This window comes from Caretta caretta, chromosome 9 (genome assembly GCF_965140235.1).
Source record: "Caretta caretta isolate rCarCar2 chromosome 9, rCarCar1.hap1, whole genome shotgun sequence".
NCBI lineage: Eukaryota > Metazoa > Chordata > Testudines > Cheloniidae > Caretta > Caretta caretta.
Window position 1 is genome coordinate 2,707,374 of NC_134214.1, and position 21,314 is coordinate 2,728,687.

Genomic DNA, 21,314 nt, shown 5'->3' on the forward strand with positions numbered 1-21,314 from the left:
GTGGCTCTTGCCATTCTCTGCTGTGCTAAATAACCTGAGCGCCCCTGTTTGCTCCGCTGGGGAAAGTTCCCCCTCTTCAGATCCTGGGGTTGCAGTCACAGTTGTGTTTATTTCTGCCTTGATGCTTTGTATAGGGGTGTGGAGCTCGCTACTGCCTTCTGACCCAGGACCCAGATCACCCCCCCCCCCCCCACACAACAAAAGTCTTGGGAGGAGATTTTTATTATTAGGAAATCTCTGCCACCCCAAAAGGTGCCCCTGGGTTGTCTGATCAGACAGGCCAAGGGGTCACCCGCGCACAAGGTGGATTCTAGAGGATCTGTGGGAGGCCAAGCCCATCCTCCAGGGATGCTCCATTTCCTCCTCCCCCATTGCTCTGTCCTCTGGAGGCCTTCCTCTAGCATAGCTCCACTGGACCCCCGTCATGCTGTCTGGAGCGTGCTCACAATGGTGAGCACCAGCATCAGGGCAGACCCCCGAGACTGGCTGCATGTTCTACAATTCGATTTCACCAGCTCGGTAACCGATGTGAACACCTGAAGCAGTGTAACCGTCTTACCAGACAGTCCCCTTGGGCACGCCGGTCTGTCGTGCCACCCAGGCAAACTGGACTTGGTGATGGTTGCTGAGCGCCAAAGGATCACAAAACGTTCAGGTTGCTCCCAATCCCCAGAGACCAGTCACTTACCCCAGGTCAGTTTGTATTTCAGATCTCACACCAAAGACAACACAAATAGTCCTATAGTAAACTAAGAGTCTGTCTACACAGCAAAGAAAAACCTGTGGCTGGCCCGTGCCAGCCAACTCAGGCTTGTAGGGCTGTTTTGTTGCTCTGTAGGATTCTGGGTTCAGGCTGAAGCCCGTGCTCTAGGGTCCTCCCACCTTGCAGGACTCAGGAGACCTGAGGTCTGTTCTTGGCTCTGCCACTGGCCACTCTGTGACCTCTGTCAAGTCACTGCACCTCTGTGCCTCAGTTTCCCTATCTATAAAAGGGGGAAGAAAGACAACAAACTCATTTTACCCAGATGTGGGTTTTTCTCTGCTGTGTAGACATGCCCTAGCTAAGGCTTTATTAACTAGGAAAAATAAATGAGTTATTTACAGGTTAAAGCAGACAAACATGTATACACAAATGAGTTACAAATGGTTCCAAAAGGTAACAGAGTTGTAGTAATCTGTTAGCTCTGAATGTCTTTTAGGGCTGTTTTGTAGCTCCAGCCCTGTGAAAGTCCAAACAGCCAAACTCTTCATGTCCGCTGTCTTTATTTCCTTCCAGAATTCAAGCTGATGGGACAAGCCCTTGCACATAGCCTGTGGAGGGGCAAGTAGCAAAGTCTTTGTATTGTGATATTGCGCAATGGCTCATTTCATTCTGATAGCCCTTCCCGATGGGCAAGAGGTGATTCCTTTCATAGGGATTGTCAGGGTTCCCTCCCCACTCTGAACACTAGGTTACAGACATGGGGACCCGCATGAAAGACCCCCTTAAGCTTATTTCTACCAGCTTAGGTTAAAAACTTCACCAAGGCACAAATCTCTATTTGTCCTTGGACTGCGGTATGCTGCCACCACCAAGTGATTTAACAAAGAACCAGGGAAAAGGACCACTTGGAGTTCCTCTTCCCCCAGCAATCCCCCCAAGCCCTTACACCCCCTTTCCTGGGGAGGCTTGAGAATAATATCCTAACCAATTGGTTATAAAATGATCAAAGACCCAAACCCCTGGGTCTTGGAACAATGGAAAAATCAGTCAGGTTCTTAAAAGAAAAGTAAAAAAGGTAAAAATCATCCCTGTAAAATCAGGATGGAAAATACTTTACAGGGTATTCAGATTCAAAACACAGAGGATCCCCCTCTGGGCAAAACCTTAAAGTTACAGAAAACAGGAATAAACCTCCCCTCTTAACACAGGGGAAATTCACAAGAAAGACAGTAGATAAACTAATCCGCCTTGCCTGGCTTACCTCTACTGGTTGCAGTATTGGAGACTTGGATTGGGATGGGTTGGAGAAGATGGATTTCTGTCTGGCCCTCTCTCAGTCCCACGTAAACAAAGAGCACAAACAAAAGCCTTCTCCCCCCACCCCCGCCCCCAAGATTTGAAAGTATCTTTTATCCCGTTGGTTCCTTTGGCCAGGTGCCAACCAGGCTATTTGAGCTTCTTAACCCCTTACAGGTAAGGAGGGATTTTAGGCTACCCTTATGGTTATGACAGGGATTTAGCATTTTAAATGAGGTTGTCTTGGTTGGTGAGTTACACTGTTCAGAGCAAACGTTTTACAGCTATAGCACAAACACTTCAGTATTACCTTATGGCTCGGGATACCGGCATTGTAAGTAGGGTTAATACAGGCCTCAATTTACAAGCATTCCATGAAGTCTAAACACATTTCTTACGAGTCCACTAGCCATCTTAACCAGACTACCACACAGGTGAGCTGGGCTGTTTTCCAGCAGTGAATTTGTCAGTGCTTGGCTGAGGCCTAAAGCCATGGCAAGAGCTGTCACCTGGTCTGCCAGTGCTCCCCCCCTCCCGGATCTGCGGCTTCCCCTGTCCCCTGGGGGTAGATCTGTGAAGCAGCCCCAGCCTGCCGTGCCTACGTTAACTGTTCCTGTTTTCTGAGAAACTCTGTGGTGTTGAGAGAGGATATTCCAGTGTCGTCTCCTCCCCATTCCCAACACAGGCCCCTGGCCGCACCATGGCAGCACTCCTGGAAGGTATTCAAGTCCCCTTTGCATGCAGGAACGATTTGTGTGTGGAGTGCCCCTCTCAGAGTGGATCTAACGGGGTTGGTGGAAGGGCGAGCTGGTCCCTGGAGGTGGCTGCATGTTGAGGACCTGTGCTGGTCAGTCGAGCACGTTCAGCTGTTTAGGGAGAACCACATTTTGGGTGGATCTTAATCCCTTGCTTCCTCCTCCTCGATGCCTGCAGGTGCCTTGTGCCTATTTTGAACCAGTTGTCGAGCCAGTGTTCTAGCTGCGTTCACTCAGTGGTGATGAGCACCATGGAAATGCCTGGAAACAATTTTAGAAACAGAATGCGTACCTAATATAAAGGTCAACACAGACTATTAAAGGGATCCTCACTGGGTCATCTTTTGAAGTAAAAGATTCTGCACTGGGACCGTCAGAGATGTCGCAAATAGGAAGACGAGGAGGAAGAGAGATTTTTGGTGGAGGGAAATACTATGGGGGCATCTTTGTCCCTCCCACTCACGTTATAAGGAACCTGTTGCTTTCTCATAAATGCCATTCCTGCTCTCACAGGCCTCTCCTGTCTGAGGGGGGTAATCTGGGATTCTTATCACACACAGTGGCTCTCAGATGTCCCATGGTATACAGCCCAGTAGACTTAACCGTAGGATAATGGAGGGTATGAGAATGGTTTGGTTGCATGTGAGCTGCTGGTTTCATGCTTGAGCAGTTGTTGCAGGGTTATCAGAAACTGGACACTAAATACTGAAGGATGTGATCAGGTCTCCCTCTGTTGATTATTAGTTCCATATACAGATGATGTGGGGGAAGAGAGAGTATAGCAAGTCTTAGGGCTCGTCTACACTAGAAAGTCAGGTTGACTCAGGTACTTTGGTCTGGGATGTGAATGATCCACACGCCTGAGCGACGTAGTTGGGCCGACCCAAGCCCCAGTGTAGACCGCGCTCGGGTGATGGAAGAGTTCTTCTAGCTACCGCCTCTTGGGGAAGTGGATTTACTACCACGATTGGAAAAAACTCCTCCCCTGCTGTAGCGAGTGTCTACACTGCAGCTGAGCCGCTGTCGCGTTTCTAGTGCAGACAAAGTTATTCTTGCCAAATGGTTTATGGGAGATTTTGTGAGGGAAGGACCCAGATCCTTGTGTTGCCCAGTAGCCGGGAAGTATCATTTTAGAACAGGAACGTATCGGTGCTGGGCATGGCAAGCCCACATTTCTAGGAGGAGTTTACCCTGTCTGTAAGTAATTGTGATGGGTTCCCCCACCCTGGGGTGCCACCTGGAACGTGGGTACCACTGAGCCCTCTGACTCCCCAGCCTGGGCTCCCTCTCCCCCAAGCTGTAGACCCTCTCCCGGCCTATACTTACACCAGCATTCACACAGGGAGGGACACAGCCAGCTGCAGTTACATGCAGGCTGACCAGCCACTGCATGAATCAACAATAGAGAGGCTACAGCCAGGATAATCCCCAACCCCGCAGGCACACACCCAGAGTAAGCCCATTTGAAATACAGATCCCTAGTCAATATTTATAGCTTCAGATACAAAAGTGATACATGCATACAGCAAATCATCACTTTTCCAATGAGACCTCACAGGGCCTGCCTTGTACAAAATGTGTCACAATTATGCCACAATTGTAATAATATTACTGTGAAGAATATGGGAGGCAGTGTGTCAGTGGTCTCCATAGAGAACAGCCAGACTCGGGTACGGAAGTGAAATGTCATGGCTGGGTCACTGGAGACAAAAATTATGTGCTAGCTATCCATGTACAGGCCCAGCAGCAGCAAAACAAGGTCTAGTTCTTATATAGACATTTTCATCAGTGGATCTCGGAGTGTTGTACAGAGGGAGTCCAGTATCCGTATCCCCATTTTACAGATAGCGAAACTGAGGCACAGAGGTGAAGTGACTTGCCTGAGATCACACAGCAGGCCAATGGCAGAGCCAAGAATAGACCCCGGGTCTCCTGAGTCCCAGCTGGGGGTGCTATCTCTAAGCCCCACTGCCTCCCACATTCGGTGCACCCCTGGTTTCACACCGACTGAAAGGGGGTGGGGGGGGAACACTGGGTGTGGATGTGCTTCTGTGAGCACAGCACACGTGAGCTGTCTGCAAACAGGGCTCTGTGGACTCATTTAACGATTTGTACCTCTAGAGACTAGAAGACAAATAGCAAACTGTATGTACCAAGGGCAGTAAGCCGTCCTGGAGAAACCCCAAGTGCTGTGCGTACTCTGGTCAAAGTCCGACCTGATGGGAGTGCGTGCCCCCTCTCCTTGGCGTGACTGGGAGGCTCCCGGGAGTGACTGCGAGCGGAGTTTGTTCCTTGTGTGTGTATAGAATTGCTGTGACCATCACTGGGAGGCAGCCGGACCTGCCAGCAGAGACACCTGGCAGCGACTGGTCAGTTTTGAGCCTGCGCTGGGTTTCCGTTGCGTGAAACACTGAGGGCTTTGAAGTCCGACTTCAGTCTCTTCCCAGGTACAGCCGCGGCAGCCCTCTGTTTCAGTGTCCCGCATGATGCCACAGGAGGGCACCTCTCACCAGTAGCCCATGCTGACCCGGTGGACTTGTTGGGGAAGGCGGAGAGACTGTCCACTAGGTGGGGCTTGGTGCGTGGTAAAAGCTGCGTCCGGGGAGCAGATGAGCTGCAGACCAGGGCTGAGGTGAGGCCACAGTGTCTGTCAGGCCAGATGTCTGAGGAGCTGGCCAGGGGTTGGGAACAGCAGAGATGCTGCTAGCAGTGTGGGGACTGGAAGTGTTGAATACAAGTCATAGGGGTCCAAACCTGGCAGGTGCTGCAGGGTCCCTCCTTCAAAGCACTCGGTCACCTTGCAGGACTGGGCCCCAAAAGAGTAAACGCCTTGAGTCTCTTCCAAAGCAAAAGCTCCTGGGCTGAAGCCTCCCTCTTGGTCACACCTGAGCAGCGCCCAGGGATGTAGGTGGGGGCAGAACCGGGCTCTCTTTGCCCACCGGGGCATGGGTGGATTCTAGTATTGCTTCTAGAGCTTATTTGGGATGCAATCGCTGCAGCACTGCTGAGAGGCTGGAAACCCCCAAAAAGATAAATGCTGTACCAGGGCACCAGTTAGGTAGTAACTTGGGGTGCAAACATCTGCAGCTTAAAGTAGTTAGTTGGCGGGCACAGTGATTTGGGGTGAATACTACTTATGAGACTTTTTTTAATGAAAAGGCTGCCCAAACTATGTACTAGTGCCATCAATGAAATTCCACTAACTGCTCTGTGTCCTAATCCTAGAGCTGCAGCCTTATTTTGGGGAGGGCGTGTGGGTGCATTGGATGGCTGGCGTCTCCAGCTCTTGGCTCTTTCAGAGTCATCATTTCTTTCCTATTGGCTCATGCTCCTGGCGTTACATTACCCAATTTCCACAAGGTAGCAACCCCTGACTTTCAACGTGAGGCTTTAAAAATAGTTTCCCAAAATAATATTTAAAAAAACCTCTTGAGCTCTCAAAATTCTCTTGAGCTCTCCTTCAAAGGGCAGGTTCATTTAATGACACACACTTTGAAAGAAAGTGGCAGTAAAACACTTCCTAAAAAAAGAGATCGAGTGAGATTACCAGAGCCTTGTCTGCAAAAAGCCACTTTTTGACCCATCAAATTCAACAAAGATTTTGCCAGAGACTTCAGTGTTTTAGCCTAGTTTTCTTTAGCTCCTGACAGGGGAGTTCAAGGTGTGTGGGTTTTTTGTTTTTTTTTTTGTGCCAAAGCAGCTCACCTCGTTAAGACTCATGTTTCCTGCCGTGTTGGATAAAGGATCCCTTTTGAACTGGGTCACAGAGGTATCCTAAGACAGAATTGTCACCACCTTCTATTTGGTTTGTAATGACATGTGCAGGTTGTAGAAGGTGCATTTCCATCAGTGGAACAATGATGACTGAAAATATAACTTGAGTGTTTATGAGAAATCATATTCTGGTTAAATAAACGGAGGCCCAATGTCAAGGAAACAAATTTCAAGAGTAAAATATACAATGCTTTCTAATGTTAAACAGAGCACCATCAAGCTACTTGCTGATTATATCTTTTCTATCCGTTCTTCCCTCTCCCCTGCTTGACTGCTGCCCTCCAAACTCATGGTCCTTATTCAGACCATGATGTCCCTCTGTTCAATTTGTGATCCTCTTTCTGTGCTTTGCTTTCAGGGCCAGATTCTGATCTCAGCTTCCCTGGTGAAAATACAGAGTAACTCCATTGGATAACAGCGTCGTTCCTGCACCATGAGTTGGTGATCAGAATCTGACTCCCAGAGTCTAATTTACATTTTTCCTATCACCCTTAGGCCTCAACATACAGGATATCTGCTCGCAGTAGGGATTCTGACAGAGGCATGAAGTTAAAAGAAAGAAGTGTCCCAGTTTCTTCCTGATCTTGTAAAGAAAGCATAGAGATAAAAGCTTGACTTTTAAATCAAGAGTGCTAGTTACCTGCCGTGTGTTCTGCAGCCTGCTCACAAAAGATGGCTAAAAGGAGAAAAATCTATAGGGCTCCAGCATAGCAATCCGCAAAGAATTGCTTGCTTGGCTTGCCTCCCATATTGGACTGAATTGGCATCACATGGCTTATTCTTTCCACTTTGACCCCCCCCAAGGGTGCTTCTGTCAACACTCCCCTAACATGCGCTTTGTAACTCAAGACTGCTTTAAAGAGCTCACTCTTCTGTTTGCTCAGTAGAATGGGAACTTGCACTGCTCACAAATAGATTTACAATTAGCAGGAGGAATGGAAGAATCTGCGCACACCTTCACCGAGTGCACATCGCTTACATTAAAGCAGACGCATCAGCCGCCTTTAATGAAGCCCTTGGAATTAGGTGTGAGTCACTCTAGGGCAGTGGTTCTCAAACTTGTTTGATCGGGCCCCACTTCTTTGTGTCTGTAGTCGTTTTCGCTGTCCCCTGCCCCACAAGTACTGCCACCCGGCTCCGAAGGCGGAGCGGAGAGCAGCGGCTGCTGGCCGGGAGCCCGGCTCCGAAGGCAGAGCGGAGAGCAGTGGCGGGCAATATGAAAAGTGTTATCTGTCAATATCGCTTTTCACAGCAGACTTAGCACCCCGTTGCCACCCTTGCTTCTGTGCTGCTGACAATCAGAGTCCTGCTGCCTCCAGGTGAGGGATTGGAGTGGGGAGAGCCTGAGCCAGGGCTGCCTCCCAGTGAGGGATTGAGGATTGGAGAGGGGAGGAGAACCTGGGTGGCGGGGCTCCAGCTGTCCCCTTTATCCCCCCCTCCTGGGTGTGCACGGCCCTTCTGCACGACCCCCAGCCACCCAGGGCTGACAGTCAAGGGGTGGCGGGAAATAAGCACACAGCTCGCGCCTCCCATGACATGTTCCCACACCTCCCTTCGGGGGCCCGCCTCATCGTTTGAGAACCGCTGCTCTAGGGGAAGGTGGGAGAACGCTGCAGTGGGTTTTCCTTTGCAGAATGTTCCTTCCTGCAACAGGGAGAACAGTCCCCAGGATTTGCTGTTTGTGGTAGGATTCCCAAAGAACTGCAAACCGCCGGCTCTTGTGCTTCTGTAAATGACCCTGGCCGTGCCTACGTGACGAAAGCTGTGCCCCAGCTACCCTGCCTGAGCTAGCTTGAATGCAGCTAGTGCGGGGACCAGTAGCAGTGAGGGTGGTACAGAACAGGCTTCATCGAATCACAGAATATCAGGGTTGGAAGAGACCTCAGGAGGTCACCTAGTCCCCCCCCCCGCTCAAAGCAGGACCAATCCCCAACTAAATCATCCCAGCCAGGGCTTTGTCAATCCTGACTTTAAAAATATCTAAGGAAGGAGATTCCACCACCTCCCTAGGTAACGCATTCCAGTGCTTCACCACCCTCCTAGTGAAAAAGATTTTCCTAATATCCAACCTAAACCTCCCCCACTGCAACTTGAGACCATTACTCCTTGTTCTGTCATCTGCCACCACTGAGAACAGCCGAGCTCCATCCTCTTTGTAACCCCCCTTCAGGTAGTTGAAGGCTGCTATCAAATCCCCCCTCACTCTCCTCTTCTGCAGACTAAATAAGCCCGGTTCCCTCAGCCCCTCCTTGTCAGTCATGTGCCCCAGCCCCCTGATCATTTTCGTTGCCCTTCACTGGACTCTCTCCGATTTGTCCACATCACTGCTGCAGTGGGGGGCCCAAAACTGGACACAGTACTCCAGGTGTGGCCTCACCAGTGCCGAATAGAGGGGAATAATCACTTCCCTCGATCTTCTGGCCATGCTCCTACTAATGCAGCCCAATATGCCACTGGCCTTTTTGGCAACGAGGACGCACTGCTGACTCATATCCAGCTTCTCGTCCACTGTAATTCAGAGCAGGTTGGCAAGCAGAGTACGTACCTAGGGTCTGTGCTGAGCTGGTACCTGCCTATGCTGCCCGGTCTTCCCTGTTGTTACCTGCCCTGCTGGATTTCAGCTAGCTCAGGAAGGCTGGCCTGGACGCAGCCCTTGTTCTGTAGACAGAGCTGATGTTTTGTTGATTAGTCTGGAATTTCACGGCATTTCCCCCAGCAGACAGTTGTCCTAGTTCATACTCCAGCGGCTGGGCTGTACCTGCTGGGTGCAGGGACTGGGCTCGCTGCACTTTTCCCCACCTACCACACGCAGCCTCTGCTGGGGTAGGGTTGGCAGGACACCTGCGTGGCCCTGGGCCTGGGTGTTAACACCCCATTGAGAAGCATGAGGCAGTCCCATCTTTTCCCAGTCTGTTCCAGGCTCTGTGCAGACTCAGGCAGGCACCTCTGCCTCTTCCACATCTGGGTCCCATGGCCAAGCTTTTCTTTCCAACAACGTGGGCTAGAAATGGGCATTTCCGTTTTAAACGGAAGCTGAGCTGTTGCTTTGTGTGACTTCACGAGCAGTGGCTGTTGGCGTGGGCCCGCAGTGCCTTAGCGCTGTCTCCTGGATGGTTCTGGGAGTGTCCCAGGGTCAGTGAGTCTCCATAGAACACACCCAAATCCTAGGCCACACCTGGGCAGCCAGCGGGAGTGGTGCTCTGTGCACGCGCCGGGGGGGCTGTTTTTTCCAAGCTACACAAGGGCTGAGGGGCAGAAGCTGGGCGCTTGTCGTGTGGTGCAGCTATTTTTAACAGCTGATGCTGTGTGGCTCTGTGCTTCGCCTCCGGTCCGATTTGATGGCGAAGTCAAGAGGTGATGGGAGAAAGTGCAGTAGCAAGGCATAATGGCTGGTTAGCACAGCTTTCTTGTTGAACTCCAGCGCACGGCTGCCCGCAGGCTGCAGGCTCTCCCTTCCCATAAGCTCTCATTCGTTTTTTCTAGCAAGTCTCCAAGCTCTTCCCTCAGGACCAGCCCCTGCCCTCCCTGCAGTCCTGGGTTCGCTGCTGCTGCTTTCACAGCAATCCTTTACCAGCTCTGGGCCATATGCTCTGTAGCAACTCGGGCTGGCTGGTTTTCAGAGGCTGCAGAGTTCAGTGGACTAGTGCTTGCCCTGTATCCTAGTAGGATATAAAACAGGCAGGGGTGGGGGAAACAATCTGATACGGGACTATGTTAACACCTGGTTTGAGACAGAGCGTGGGGCCCAGCGTGCGTGAAGATATGGCAGCTCAAGGTGCATGCTGCCTGGAGGAGATAGTCCAGGCTGAGCAGTGGGTGACACTGGGCTGGGGGGAGCCTGGCCGGGGTACGCATTTGCTTGGTATATCCCTTCTGCTGCTTCCACCAGCAGGCCACTAACGATCTGCAAAGCAACTGTCCCTGTCGCCAACCTGGTGGAGATGGAAACATGGCAGATCTAGCCCCTGGAGATCCAGCTTGTCCCAGAGAAGCAGTGCATATTCTGATGCTTATCCAGAGCACATAAGAGACTGGGCTGTATGCTTTCTGGGAGGTCTTCCTCTTCCCCATGCAGCAGAAAGATGGCTTTTCTGCTGCATTCCGGGTACTCGGGCTGCACTGGAGGTCACAAGGTTTAACCTGATGAGACCAGGTTGGTATTATTAGCATAGCCTATCTCCCTTTTTTCAGGCTGGTGCTTGCTTTCCTTATTCTCTAGCTATAGCTGCTTAAGTAAGACATCAAGGCTAGATGAAAGATCAGGAAATGAATGGATGTCTGAGAAGACGGTGGTGTTTCATTTCATGGTCAGTTTCTCTGTAGAGGGGACTGTAAATCTGCTTATTTGCATGAAGGATCTCCTTGGGTGGAAGCAGAGCCCTGCATGCACAGCGGCTGCGTGAAATCAATTCACATTGAAATACCGTAATGGGCTGAGAGCTTCTCTGCATTACTTAATGTACAGGATACGTTGTGTCTTGTGCCTTGAAGCATCCCAGTTCATTCGAGGATATATCCCAAAAGGAAAAGTTAGGTAAAGCTCGCCCCTCCTCCTCCTTTTGTAATGCTCTGCCCTCCTTTCCCTTGCAGGATGTGGGAATAAAAATAGATCACGTTTCCTGTTATTAAAAGGACAGTGATTTATTTTAACAAAAATAATCTCTCTCGCACACACAGTGTAGCCTAGTGGAATGTGCGCTAAATGACAAGCTCTGTGACTGTGGGCTCTGGTCCCAGAGCTTCCACTGACTGCTGGTTTTAATACTTTTATGTTTAACAATCCTTAAGAAGAGCCAAGATTTCATACCTTGGGGCAGTACTCGCTAATTTCAAAGGTAAGAAAACAGAGTTTCTGTGATCTCACCTCAGAGAGAACTGGGGAAAGAATCCAGGTCTCTGAAGCCAAGTAGCTACTTGCCAAACAAGCTTTCAGAGGGAACATGCCAAAACGAAGTACTTCTGTAATCCGCTCTGACAACGTATGGCTCTGTGTTTCCCTCTAGCAGCAAGGCCATAGGTAGAGGTCTATGACTCCTCTCCTGCCTTAATGTTGAGAGATCAGATCTTTGATCCCAGGTGGTAGAGGCTCATGCTTTTGCATCCACAGGTCCTGGGTTCAGTCCCTAAAGATGATTCAAACAGGGACCTGTCATATTTCAGTGTCTGTAACCTCTAAACCACAATCTGCTTCCGAGAAACCAAGAGTCCTGATGCCTGGCCTTCCACAGTTGTTTCTCAAATATTAGGACTTTAGTTCACTTGGACCATATCCTGCCTCTTTAATATTCCCAGCCTTGCTAGACTAGATCGGCCTGGGTCAGCTGGGTATACATTTGCTACTTTGGATTTGGCCCAATCAATTGTGAGGCTTGATGCCAAAATAGGATGCTCAGTTTACTGTTCTCATGTGATATTCCTTTATATATTTTCAAATACTCAATAGAATTGTAAATAAGAGGGCTGGTTTGAGTGCTTAGCAAAGTCCATAGGCCTCCTAAAAACCTCACTGAATCTTGTACGTGACCAGCTCAGCTCTTCACAGAGCCTTTCATTTATGGCTTGTGCACATCTTAAATGGAGGAGACCCTGTTTCAAACCCCTACTTTGTGGTCTTCAAATGTAGCAGCATTGCTGGTCCTAACCACTCACAGAGATTCCTTCTCTGGCTGCATGCTGGAGCTCCTGCTATTTTTGATCAGTGGGTGCTCATGCTGCAGTGTCTGGAGGGGAAAGGATGCAAGCTTCAGATGGGCTTGGATTTAAAATCTGCAGCTCTCCAGGCAGAGAGTTTTTGACAGACCAATGGTTCATCTCCTGTAGCCATTGTGTGGACATTAATGCTTCGCAGTTCCCGATGGGCTGGTAGATCCAGATGTCTGCAAGGAAAAGAGTGGCTGGTGATTTATTACATTTTCTCCTTTCAAATTTCTGAGAACTTGCAGACTAGCCTGGTAGTGGAGCTCACACACAGGCTGTTATCTCTAGAAGAGTTGCAGACTGCTTATCAAAAGCATTCTCTGACTGCTGGCATTTCGGATGGCTTTACAATGGGAAACGAACACTTCCAGTTTTGTTTTACCATAGGGGAGCAGAGGGGCCTTGTCAGCTGGGGTGCAAGACGGTCAGGGGTCCTCTAGCTGTACCCGGGGGGCTTCAGCCCTATAAAAGCTGCAACTTCTTACAATCGCACCGCAGCCTGGGCTCAGAAGAAGCTTCTCCCCAGCTGAACCCAATCGCTGCTGCTGCAAGCCCTGCCACATTTGGCTCACAGATGGGTCCATCTTCCCCTGTCCCAGCTGAGCCCCACGGGTTTGAAGGTTGGTTGTTTGGGTTCATCCACCACCTTCCTCTAACATGAGACAAGACAAATGACAGCTTGTAAAGGTTCACAAAGTGTGTGTGTCTGTCTCTCTCTCTCTCTTACACACACACACACACACACACACACACACACACACACTTTAATTCTGGAAGTGCTGAATATTGGTGGGTTTAACCCTCAGATAGGGCTGGTGTTGTATGTTTTGCTTTTAAAATATTTTTCTGTCTTTGCAGCCAGTTTTCTGTGTTTTTCCTCAGAGAAATTGCCAGCCCCATTTACATTTATATAGAACTTTCCAAGTGAGTCTGGCTGGTTGCTGTACATCAGATGTAATTAGTGATGCGGAAAGTGCCAAATACGTGTTCCATGCTAACATTCTTAACTGGGCAGAAGTCTTGAATGTAGATTTAAACAGTGAAAGAGTCGTTATGTTTGGAATATTAGATGGAGTGCTATTCTGCCCAGACAAGGGCTGTAACAGTCAGGAACTCTGTGCTCCACAGGACTAAGTTGTAATGCTGTGATCTCTCTTGTACTGTACTTAGGTTTTGGGGGCCATCCTATAGAATTTAATAGATTATTTTTATCCCTCCTGTAGCACACCGCAAAAGGTATTTAGGAAATATATATTTGTCAACTTCTGCAAGTTTTAAGAGTAATTTCCGTAGAATTCTCTTACATCCTGGCCCTGGGAATATCTGAAAACTTACCCATGGGGGCGGGGGTACGTTGTGGTCTTATGTTAGAGGGAGTGTTTGGACCAGCCTACAGGCAGGACTGGTACCTAGCAACTTGTCCTGCATAAGGGGCAGTGTGTAGGGCAGCACAGGTCAGAAGGAACAGAGCAGGGATCCCATTAACTATGCCAGAGTCACAGTTCTGGCCCTGCTCGCTGGGGGGAGTAAGCTTTGCCAAGCTTACACCAGCACAGGTTGCTTCTCCCTCTGCCCTGGCTAGGCGCTGCTGGCGGGCGTGTCGTGGGAGCGAAGGAGGAGAGGGTGCATTGGCTGGTGTGTTGGAAGGGGGGGACTCCCAGCCTGGTGGTGGCTGCCCCCCCTCCTCTCATCATGACCCCAGGGTGTGAGTAGCCCGGGCAGGCGAGTCAGAGGGAGCCTTGTCCCCTTTCCCCCCTGCATGGCTGCGTAGGCTGGCTGACGACTCCGCCCTAAAAAGCAAGTGTTTGGGGGCAGAGTGTCAGGGCAGCGTCTGGCAGAGAGGGCAGCAGGACTCTGCATCGGTTGCACTTTTTTGGACACTAGGTAGGAATGAGCGACGCTACCTGGTCCAGGGAGACAGGCCTGGTCCCCAATTCCACCCATCAGGCTAATATAGCCCACCATGTAACTAAGCCCCCCCAAACCACCTTCGGGGGTGACAGCAGGGGCCACGTATGGGGAGATCACAGAGCAGGGCTGGCGTGAGGGAGGCCAGACTCTCCCGCTCTTCCGGAGCCATTTCTCTCCCTGAGGCCAGGACTGTGTGGAGGGAAGAGAACCCCGGCCGTGGCTCTCAGCTGGCAGGAAGGTGACCCTGACTTGGGGCAGGGAGGGTGAAGGGCACTTGCAGGGAGCAACTTCAGTTCTTCAGGAAGAAATTGAAAGCTGAATGGAGATGGAGGCGAAACGTTAAATGAGGGGGAGAATTGTCGGGAATCTGTGTTAAGACCCAGAGCCAGCTCTCTGTCCAGAGGGTGATTAGAGTCTGTCTTCACCGCAGAGAGAGACCAGAATCTTACTTGGGGTTGTCCCAACCCCTTTCCGATCCACACACAAAACCCTCTCACCCAGGTGTTGTGGTGCTTTCACCCAGGATAAACCTTGCAGTGAAGTGTCCCTTTGTGGTTTCTGGCACCATATTGCGTGGCCTTTAGTTAAAGACCAACTGCTTTTCCTCTCTCCACTCCCCCTCCTTGCCAACTTGCTCTCCTTTGTGTTCCCGTTTAAGCCTGGTAGTGGAAGGGTTCAATCCGGCATCAGTAATGTAGATGGAAAGAAGCGGGGCACGGAGGCTACTTTATAAAATGTGTGCCAAGAAATAAATCACTCCCAGAGTGACTCCTCAAAATGTGTAGTATGTACTGGTGGTCCGGGGGGATAATGCAACTGTCCAGTATCTTATAACTGCAGATCTCAAAGCAAACTAAAACCATTGACAAAGTGGGTGAGTATCGTTATCCTCCGCTCACAAATGGGAAACTGAGGCACAGTCCTGCTAACTGAATTGCCTGAAGTTATACAGGGAGCCTGAGGAAAGCGTAACTCCCAGTCCTGAACCTTTAACAACAAGACCAACTCAAATAGTGACATTGGCTTTCAAACAGTCAAGTGGTCAAAAGGGAGTTAATTTTTAAGCCTAAAATTTTAAGTTGACTTAGAAATCGAGTGCAATGTGGTGTTTTGTTTTGAATGTTGCAGTGGTTAAGTCTCTCCTGTTGTTCTTAATTAAAAGTTTTAAAAACTCAACAAAAATGAAAAATTTTAACTTCTGCACTGTATAGGGGGCAAAAAAGTTGTGTGGTTTGTTTAGCAATGACAGTAGAAGTCCAGTATTCACATTCACGTAGGAGTTAGGGCAAGTCATTAAGGGAATGCCACCTTCCTTGCAACCTGAAGGATTAGTTTCCAAATTAAGTCAATCAGGATGTTCGAGTGGAGTTACTCTGTGAAATTCCCTCCCATAAAGATGGCGAAACAACCACAGACCTCACTGAATTCAGAACTAAATGCAAAGTCCATTTCTCTGGCTTAGCTTTCCCTGTAAGTTCCACAGAGACACTCAAACACATAGCAAAAAACCTACCTGCTAATCCAGCTCTGCCCTTCCCCTGCGGAAACAAGAAAGGTATGGACGGAGAGGGAGGCGGTGTTAACGTTTGTATTTTGAAATTAGTGGGAGGCGCTTGGCTACTCAACGGCGGGAGCCCTACTAGCTAGACAGCTAAACCTGGTTTTGGCAGGGCTTAACGGGAGTTAAATTTAGGTCTAGAAATAGCCTGACAATTTTTTCCAAAGCCCTTTGCTCTTTCCATCCAGTACTGCTAAGTATGATATTCAGAATCAGCCTGTTTTAACTAGACAACATATCCCTGCATTGAAAAGGGGCCCTGCTGTTGACTTCTGTGGGAGCAGGGACTGGCTTTATCCTTGGCAGAGGCTCACTGTCCAAGGGCTGTCAGGATGGAGCGTTAGTGTGTGGCAAGTGGGCCTGTCAATGTACAGCGCAGTCGTCTGGCACACACTCAGCATCCATGCGGACCTTGCTATCTTGCACTAAAAGTTCACTAGCGTGCATTGACCTGCTGCTGTCCAAGCATGCTGGGGAACTTTTAGTGTGCAGTAGCAGTGTCCACAGGGCCAGTTAGCGTGTGGCACACCCGTGCGCTATAAATTTCCACCCCAGCTTGCTACGCTAACTCTTCTAGACAAGACCTCAGACTCGTGTCTCCTGTAGCCTATATGAGCAGTGCTGGATTTCCATGGTGGTTGTATGTCATCTTTGACACACAGTAGCTTTTAATGTGAATTAAACATGCAATCCAAAAATCCGTCCCGTTTTCTGACTCTGGTTTCTCTTGCAGGGATGGTGCAGAAGCTGGACCAAAAGCTCCCAGTAGCCAACGAGTACCTGCTCCTTTCAGGCGGGGTCCGGGAAGGTGTGGTGGATCTCGATCTCGACGAATTAAATGTTTACGCTCGAGGAACGGACTATGACATGGACTTCACCCTTCTGGTGCCAGCACTGAAACTGCACGACCGAAACCAGCCAGTCACGCTGGACATGCGCCACTCGGCTCTGTGTCACTCGTGGCTGAGCCTTCGGCTGTTCGACGAAGGTACTATAAGTAAATGGAAAGACTGCTGCACAATTGTGGACCATATCAATGGGGCCACCAATTATTTCTTCTCTCCTACGAAAGTGGCGGACTGGTTCTATGACTCCATTAGCATCGTCTTGTCTGAGATCCAGAAGAAGCCGCAGCGAGGGATGCCCAAAGTAGAAAAGGTGGAAAAGAACGGAACTATAATATCCACCATCTTGGGAGTGGGCAGCAGCCGCATGCTGTATGATATTGTCCCCGTAGTGTCTTTCAAAGGGTGGCCAGCGGTGGCCCAGAGCTGGCTGATGGAGAACCACTTCTGGGATGGGAAGATCACGGAGGAGGAAGTCATTAGTGGGTTTTACCTAGTGCCTGCCTGTTCCTACAAAGGCAAGAAGGACAATGAGTGGAGGCTGTCGTTCGCCAGAAGCGAAGTGCAGCTGAAGAAGTGCATCTCCAGCAGCCTCATGCAAGCCTACCAGGCCTGCAAAGCGATCATCATCAAACTCCTCTCCCGCCCCAAAGCCATTAGTCCATATCACTTGCGGAGCATGATGCTGTGGGCGTGCGACCGGCTCCCAGCCAACTACTTGGCTCAAGAGGATTATGCTGCCCACTTCTTACTGGGGCTCATTGACGACCTGCAACATTGCTTGGTCAATAAGATGTGCCCCAATTACTTCATCCCCCAGTGCAACATGTTGGAGCACCTTTCCGAAGAGACAGTCATGCTGCATGCCCGGAAGCTGTCCTCGGTCCGCTCAGATCCTGCAGAGCACCTCCGAACTGCCATTGAGCACGTTAAAGCTGCTAACCGGCTAACCCTGGAGCTCCAAAGGCGAGGCAGCACCAGCAGCATCCCCTCCCCGCAGTCAGACGGAGGGGACCCCAGCCAGCCTGATGACCGATTAGCCAAAAAACTGCAACAGCTGGTGACTGAGAACCCAGGGAAATCCATCTCCGTCTTCATCAACCCAGACGACGTCACGAGGCCCCACTTCCGAATTGACGACAAGTTTTTCTGAGCTTTTGCCAACGCTTGTTTTTATTTTTTTTTTTAAAGACTATACAAGGTGTAGGTTGTTTTTTGGTGACACGGTCCCTTGTTTTTTACATATCCAGTGTAGATTGGATTTGTCAGGAACAAAACAAACACATGATAATTCCTGGTTCTGCTGGACAGTGCAGACTTTGAAACCGTTTATTACTATTTCATATGCTGCTTTGATTCTCATCCCCCCCCCACCATTGTTTTTGTGTGTGGTTTTTTAAAAGGAGAACTTGAGCCATAAACACACATGCCCACATCATTTCTTTTCAAGCTTCCATAATTATCCACAACTTGTTTGGGTGGGGAGGAGAGAATTCACCTTCCTCTGTGTAAAAACATTCAGTTGTTCTTTTCAGGAGCTTCCATCACCATAAAGAACTTGGGTGAGATTCCAGACTGGGAAGCGCTACTTGGCATTTTTTGCTGGCCAAACCCCCACCTCCCACCATGGTGAATGTACTGTGTATCTGCTCTTCACATGTTTCTCACGCTGAGGGAGCAAGGAGACTTGAAAGAGCCGATGATGCAACAAACAATTGTTTGTTTTTTTCGGAAGCCACCTCTTCTTGAATGTAATTGTTCGTAATTGGACCTTGTAGGGCAGGGAGGGTTTTCTGCCGCTTTTCCATGTGGAATAAGGTTATGGAATGTTAGTTTTAGTGTGTGTAATTATTCAAAGCCTTATTTAAATTCTCTATTAAAGAACATACCATTATAAATGTTAATTGCACTAATGAAATCTTTTGCCATTACCTCAGCACCACTGTTTGTGTTTCTTTTATGATTAGCAGCGATTCTTAAGGCCTTATTCTGCAAGGTGCTGAGCACCCTCAACTCCCGTTGTCTCCGGCGGCACTCCTACGATTCGGCCTTTCGAGAGGGCTCTGGCTTGTCATTAGTCCTGTTACACTCAAGAACACAAGCGGGGCGGGCAAACTTTTTGGCCTGAGGGCCGCATCAGGTTTTGGAAATTGTATGGAGGGCTGGTTAGGGGAGGCTATGCCGCCCCAAGCAGCCAGGCGTGGCCTGGCCCCCGCCCCTTATCCCCACCCTGCTCCCTGTCCCCTGACCGCCCCTGGACCCCCCCCCCCCGACTGCCCCCCGCTGCCCCATCCAACCCCTCCTCTCCTTCCTGACTGCCCCGCCGGGACCCCTTCCTCCATTCAACCCCCCCGTTCCCTGCCCTCTGACCGCCACGACCCCTATCCACACCCCTGCCCCCAACGACCCTCCCCACAACTCCCCTGCCCTCTATCCAACTCCCGCACTCCCTGCCCCCTTACCGCGCTGCCTGGAGCACCGGTGGCTGGCGGTGGTGTAGCCGTGCCGCCCGGCTGGAGCCAGCCACCCACCCACCGCGCAGCACAGAGACCGGGTCCAGCCAGGCTCTGCAGCTGCTGCCCTGCCCCAGGAGCTCGCAGCCCCCCCGCCCAGAGCATCACGCCAGCAGCGCAGTGAGCAGAGGCTGTGGGGGCTGGGGGACAGCGGGGGAGGGGCCGGGGGCGAGCCTCCCGGGCCAGGAGCTCAGGGGCTGGGCAGGAGGGGCCCACGGGCCATTGTGTTCAGAGGTGGGCAAAGAAGCCTCCTGCATTGGTGTGGTTCTCCTTTAAATACCGTGTGTCACGAGTCACTTGCGTTTGCTGTCACTGTTAAATATATGATGAAATGGTGTCCTATGCAAAGTGAATCATCCAGACGGGGGAGAAGAGAAGAGTGTCTTACACCCTGCGTGCAGCTAAGATAAAACACACCCTGGGCCTGGTTCTCCTCTCACCTGTTTCTGCTCCATTTTGACTTCAGTGGTGCCACTCCTGATCTGAACTCGGGCTGGGAGCTCAGAGTTGGACCCGCTGTGCACCAGGGTTACTTACATTATATCCCACTGCAGCCTTACATATGTAGCACAGCCATGATGCTCTGCAAAAGAAACCTTGTTCCCTTTTTAGAAAGTAGGTTAAAATATACGGGAATGATGACTGATCTGAACTGAAAATGTGTCCAGTCCGTCCTCGTGCAGCTGGCTTTAGGTTTTCTATCCGGCCAGACCATAACCCGGACCATGATTTTGATCAGCAAATTCAGTTTGCTGATCAGACCAGAACAACTCCTCCAGGATCAATTTTGTGCGCTTTTTAAAATGTGATGATTAGAGCTGGGATTGAGAAGTTTTGAAAACATTTCACAAAAATAGAACACGCTTTTGTGAAAATGTTTGCAAAAAAAATGTCCCTCTTTTTGACCCCCTCTCGTGAATGAGTGACTGGTTTCCTGGCACAGCAGATATCTGCTTTACAAATTGCCTTTTGTCCGTTCGACGAGAAGGGTAAGATTTTTTCAAAAGTGCTTTAGCGCTTAAGAGCCCAAGTCACTTTTAAAAATGGATTGAGGCTCCCAAGTCACTTTTAAAAATGGATTTAGGCTCCCAAGTCACTTAGGTTTTTTTTGAAGATTTTTACCCTATACCTGCATCAGGTAAAATAAACAAAAACCTTCTGAAACCGGCATTAGATAATTACCTGATGGGAGCAGTTAGCCCTTGCAGGCTCGATATCAGTGTTTAGTTTCAAAGGTGCCAGGTTGATAGGATTAAAAATGAACGTTAGTAGATCCCAGCACTGTCTCCCTTGCCGTCAGTAAGAGTAATATGATCCCCAGTGCTCATTGCTAGGGAGCCCCCTCCCGTCCCCCTCCCCCAGGTTCAAGAACGCAGGGATGTGCGAGTGCTCAGAGTGCAGATCCCCATAGCACACCTAGATCCTGGGTGGAGACGCGCCCCCGCATTCCCCAACCTCGGGAAGTTGGGACCCTAACTTTGGGGGGGCCGGGAGGGGGGGCGTGTCAAAAAATTAGATTTTGCTACTTGGGCCAATCTCGGTTTGACCCAGACTGACATAAGCAGAGATCAGTACAAGCTGGAGCCTCTGTAAAGATCAGCTGGTCGTTGCAGACCTCTTCTCTCTCCCTTCCCCCTGGCATGGCTACACTGGGCCATGTGTAGTATTTAAGCACCAAGTGGAGTTTTCCAAAGCACCTAAGCAGGTGATGTGCCCAACTCCCCTTGGTATCTCCCCACACTCCATTGATTTCCATGGGAATTGGGCACCTTGTCTTTTGGTGTTTTTTGAAACCTCCGCTAAGCACTTAGAGGCCTAAAGAACTTGGGAGATTTGGCTCCTCGAGGTGTAAAGGAGTGAGTCGGCCTTTGCTGAATATCAGGAGAGAGTTTGTTTGACGTGGGCACTATTTCACCCCATGTGCTGACTTTTGGGACCTGATCCTGAGCGTTGCTGAGTTCCTTTGGAGGGAGCCAACCAAAGATGCTCGGCACCCTTCTGGATTGACTACACTAAGGTGCTGGACTGGACGGGATGGGCTCCCTCCTCCTCGGACACCGGCTCCTCCCTGCCCACTTCCACTTGGCTCCATTCTTGGCTTCAGTGGGACTGAGGTGATGAGTCTGGGACCAGATGCCAGCTGGAGAGGGGGCTGGAGGGTGGTGCTGAGAGCAGGGTTCTCAGCCTCTGCATCGTCACTGCCGTGCCCTTCCCATCGTGCTCCCGGGGCCCTGGTATGGAACAGATTGAGAGCCACTGGTG

The 21,314-nt window shown here is 50.2% G+C and overlaps 1 protein-coding gene across 3 annotated transcripts in view; it reads left to right on the plus strand.

The window, feature by feature from the left end:
• Nucleotides 1-18,443, plus strand: part of MB21D2 (Mab-21 domain containing 2) — an 86,500-nt gene extending 68,057 nt beyond the window's left edge. For 2 of the 3 annotated variants that reach the window (XM_048863659.2, XM_048863660.2), the window contains one exon: nt 16,428-18,443. In XM_048863659.2, coding sequence (XP_048719616.1) covers nt 16,428-17,692 — 1,265 coding nt within the window. In that variant the 3' untranslated portion in view covers nt 17,693-18,443. Of the gene's footprint in view, nt 1-5,180; nt 5,202-16,427 lie in introns of those variants that run through there. The other variant, XM_075132027.1, reaches the window with a different exon arrangement.
• Nucleotides 18,444-21,314: the final 2,871 nt, after the last annotated feature.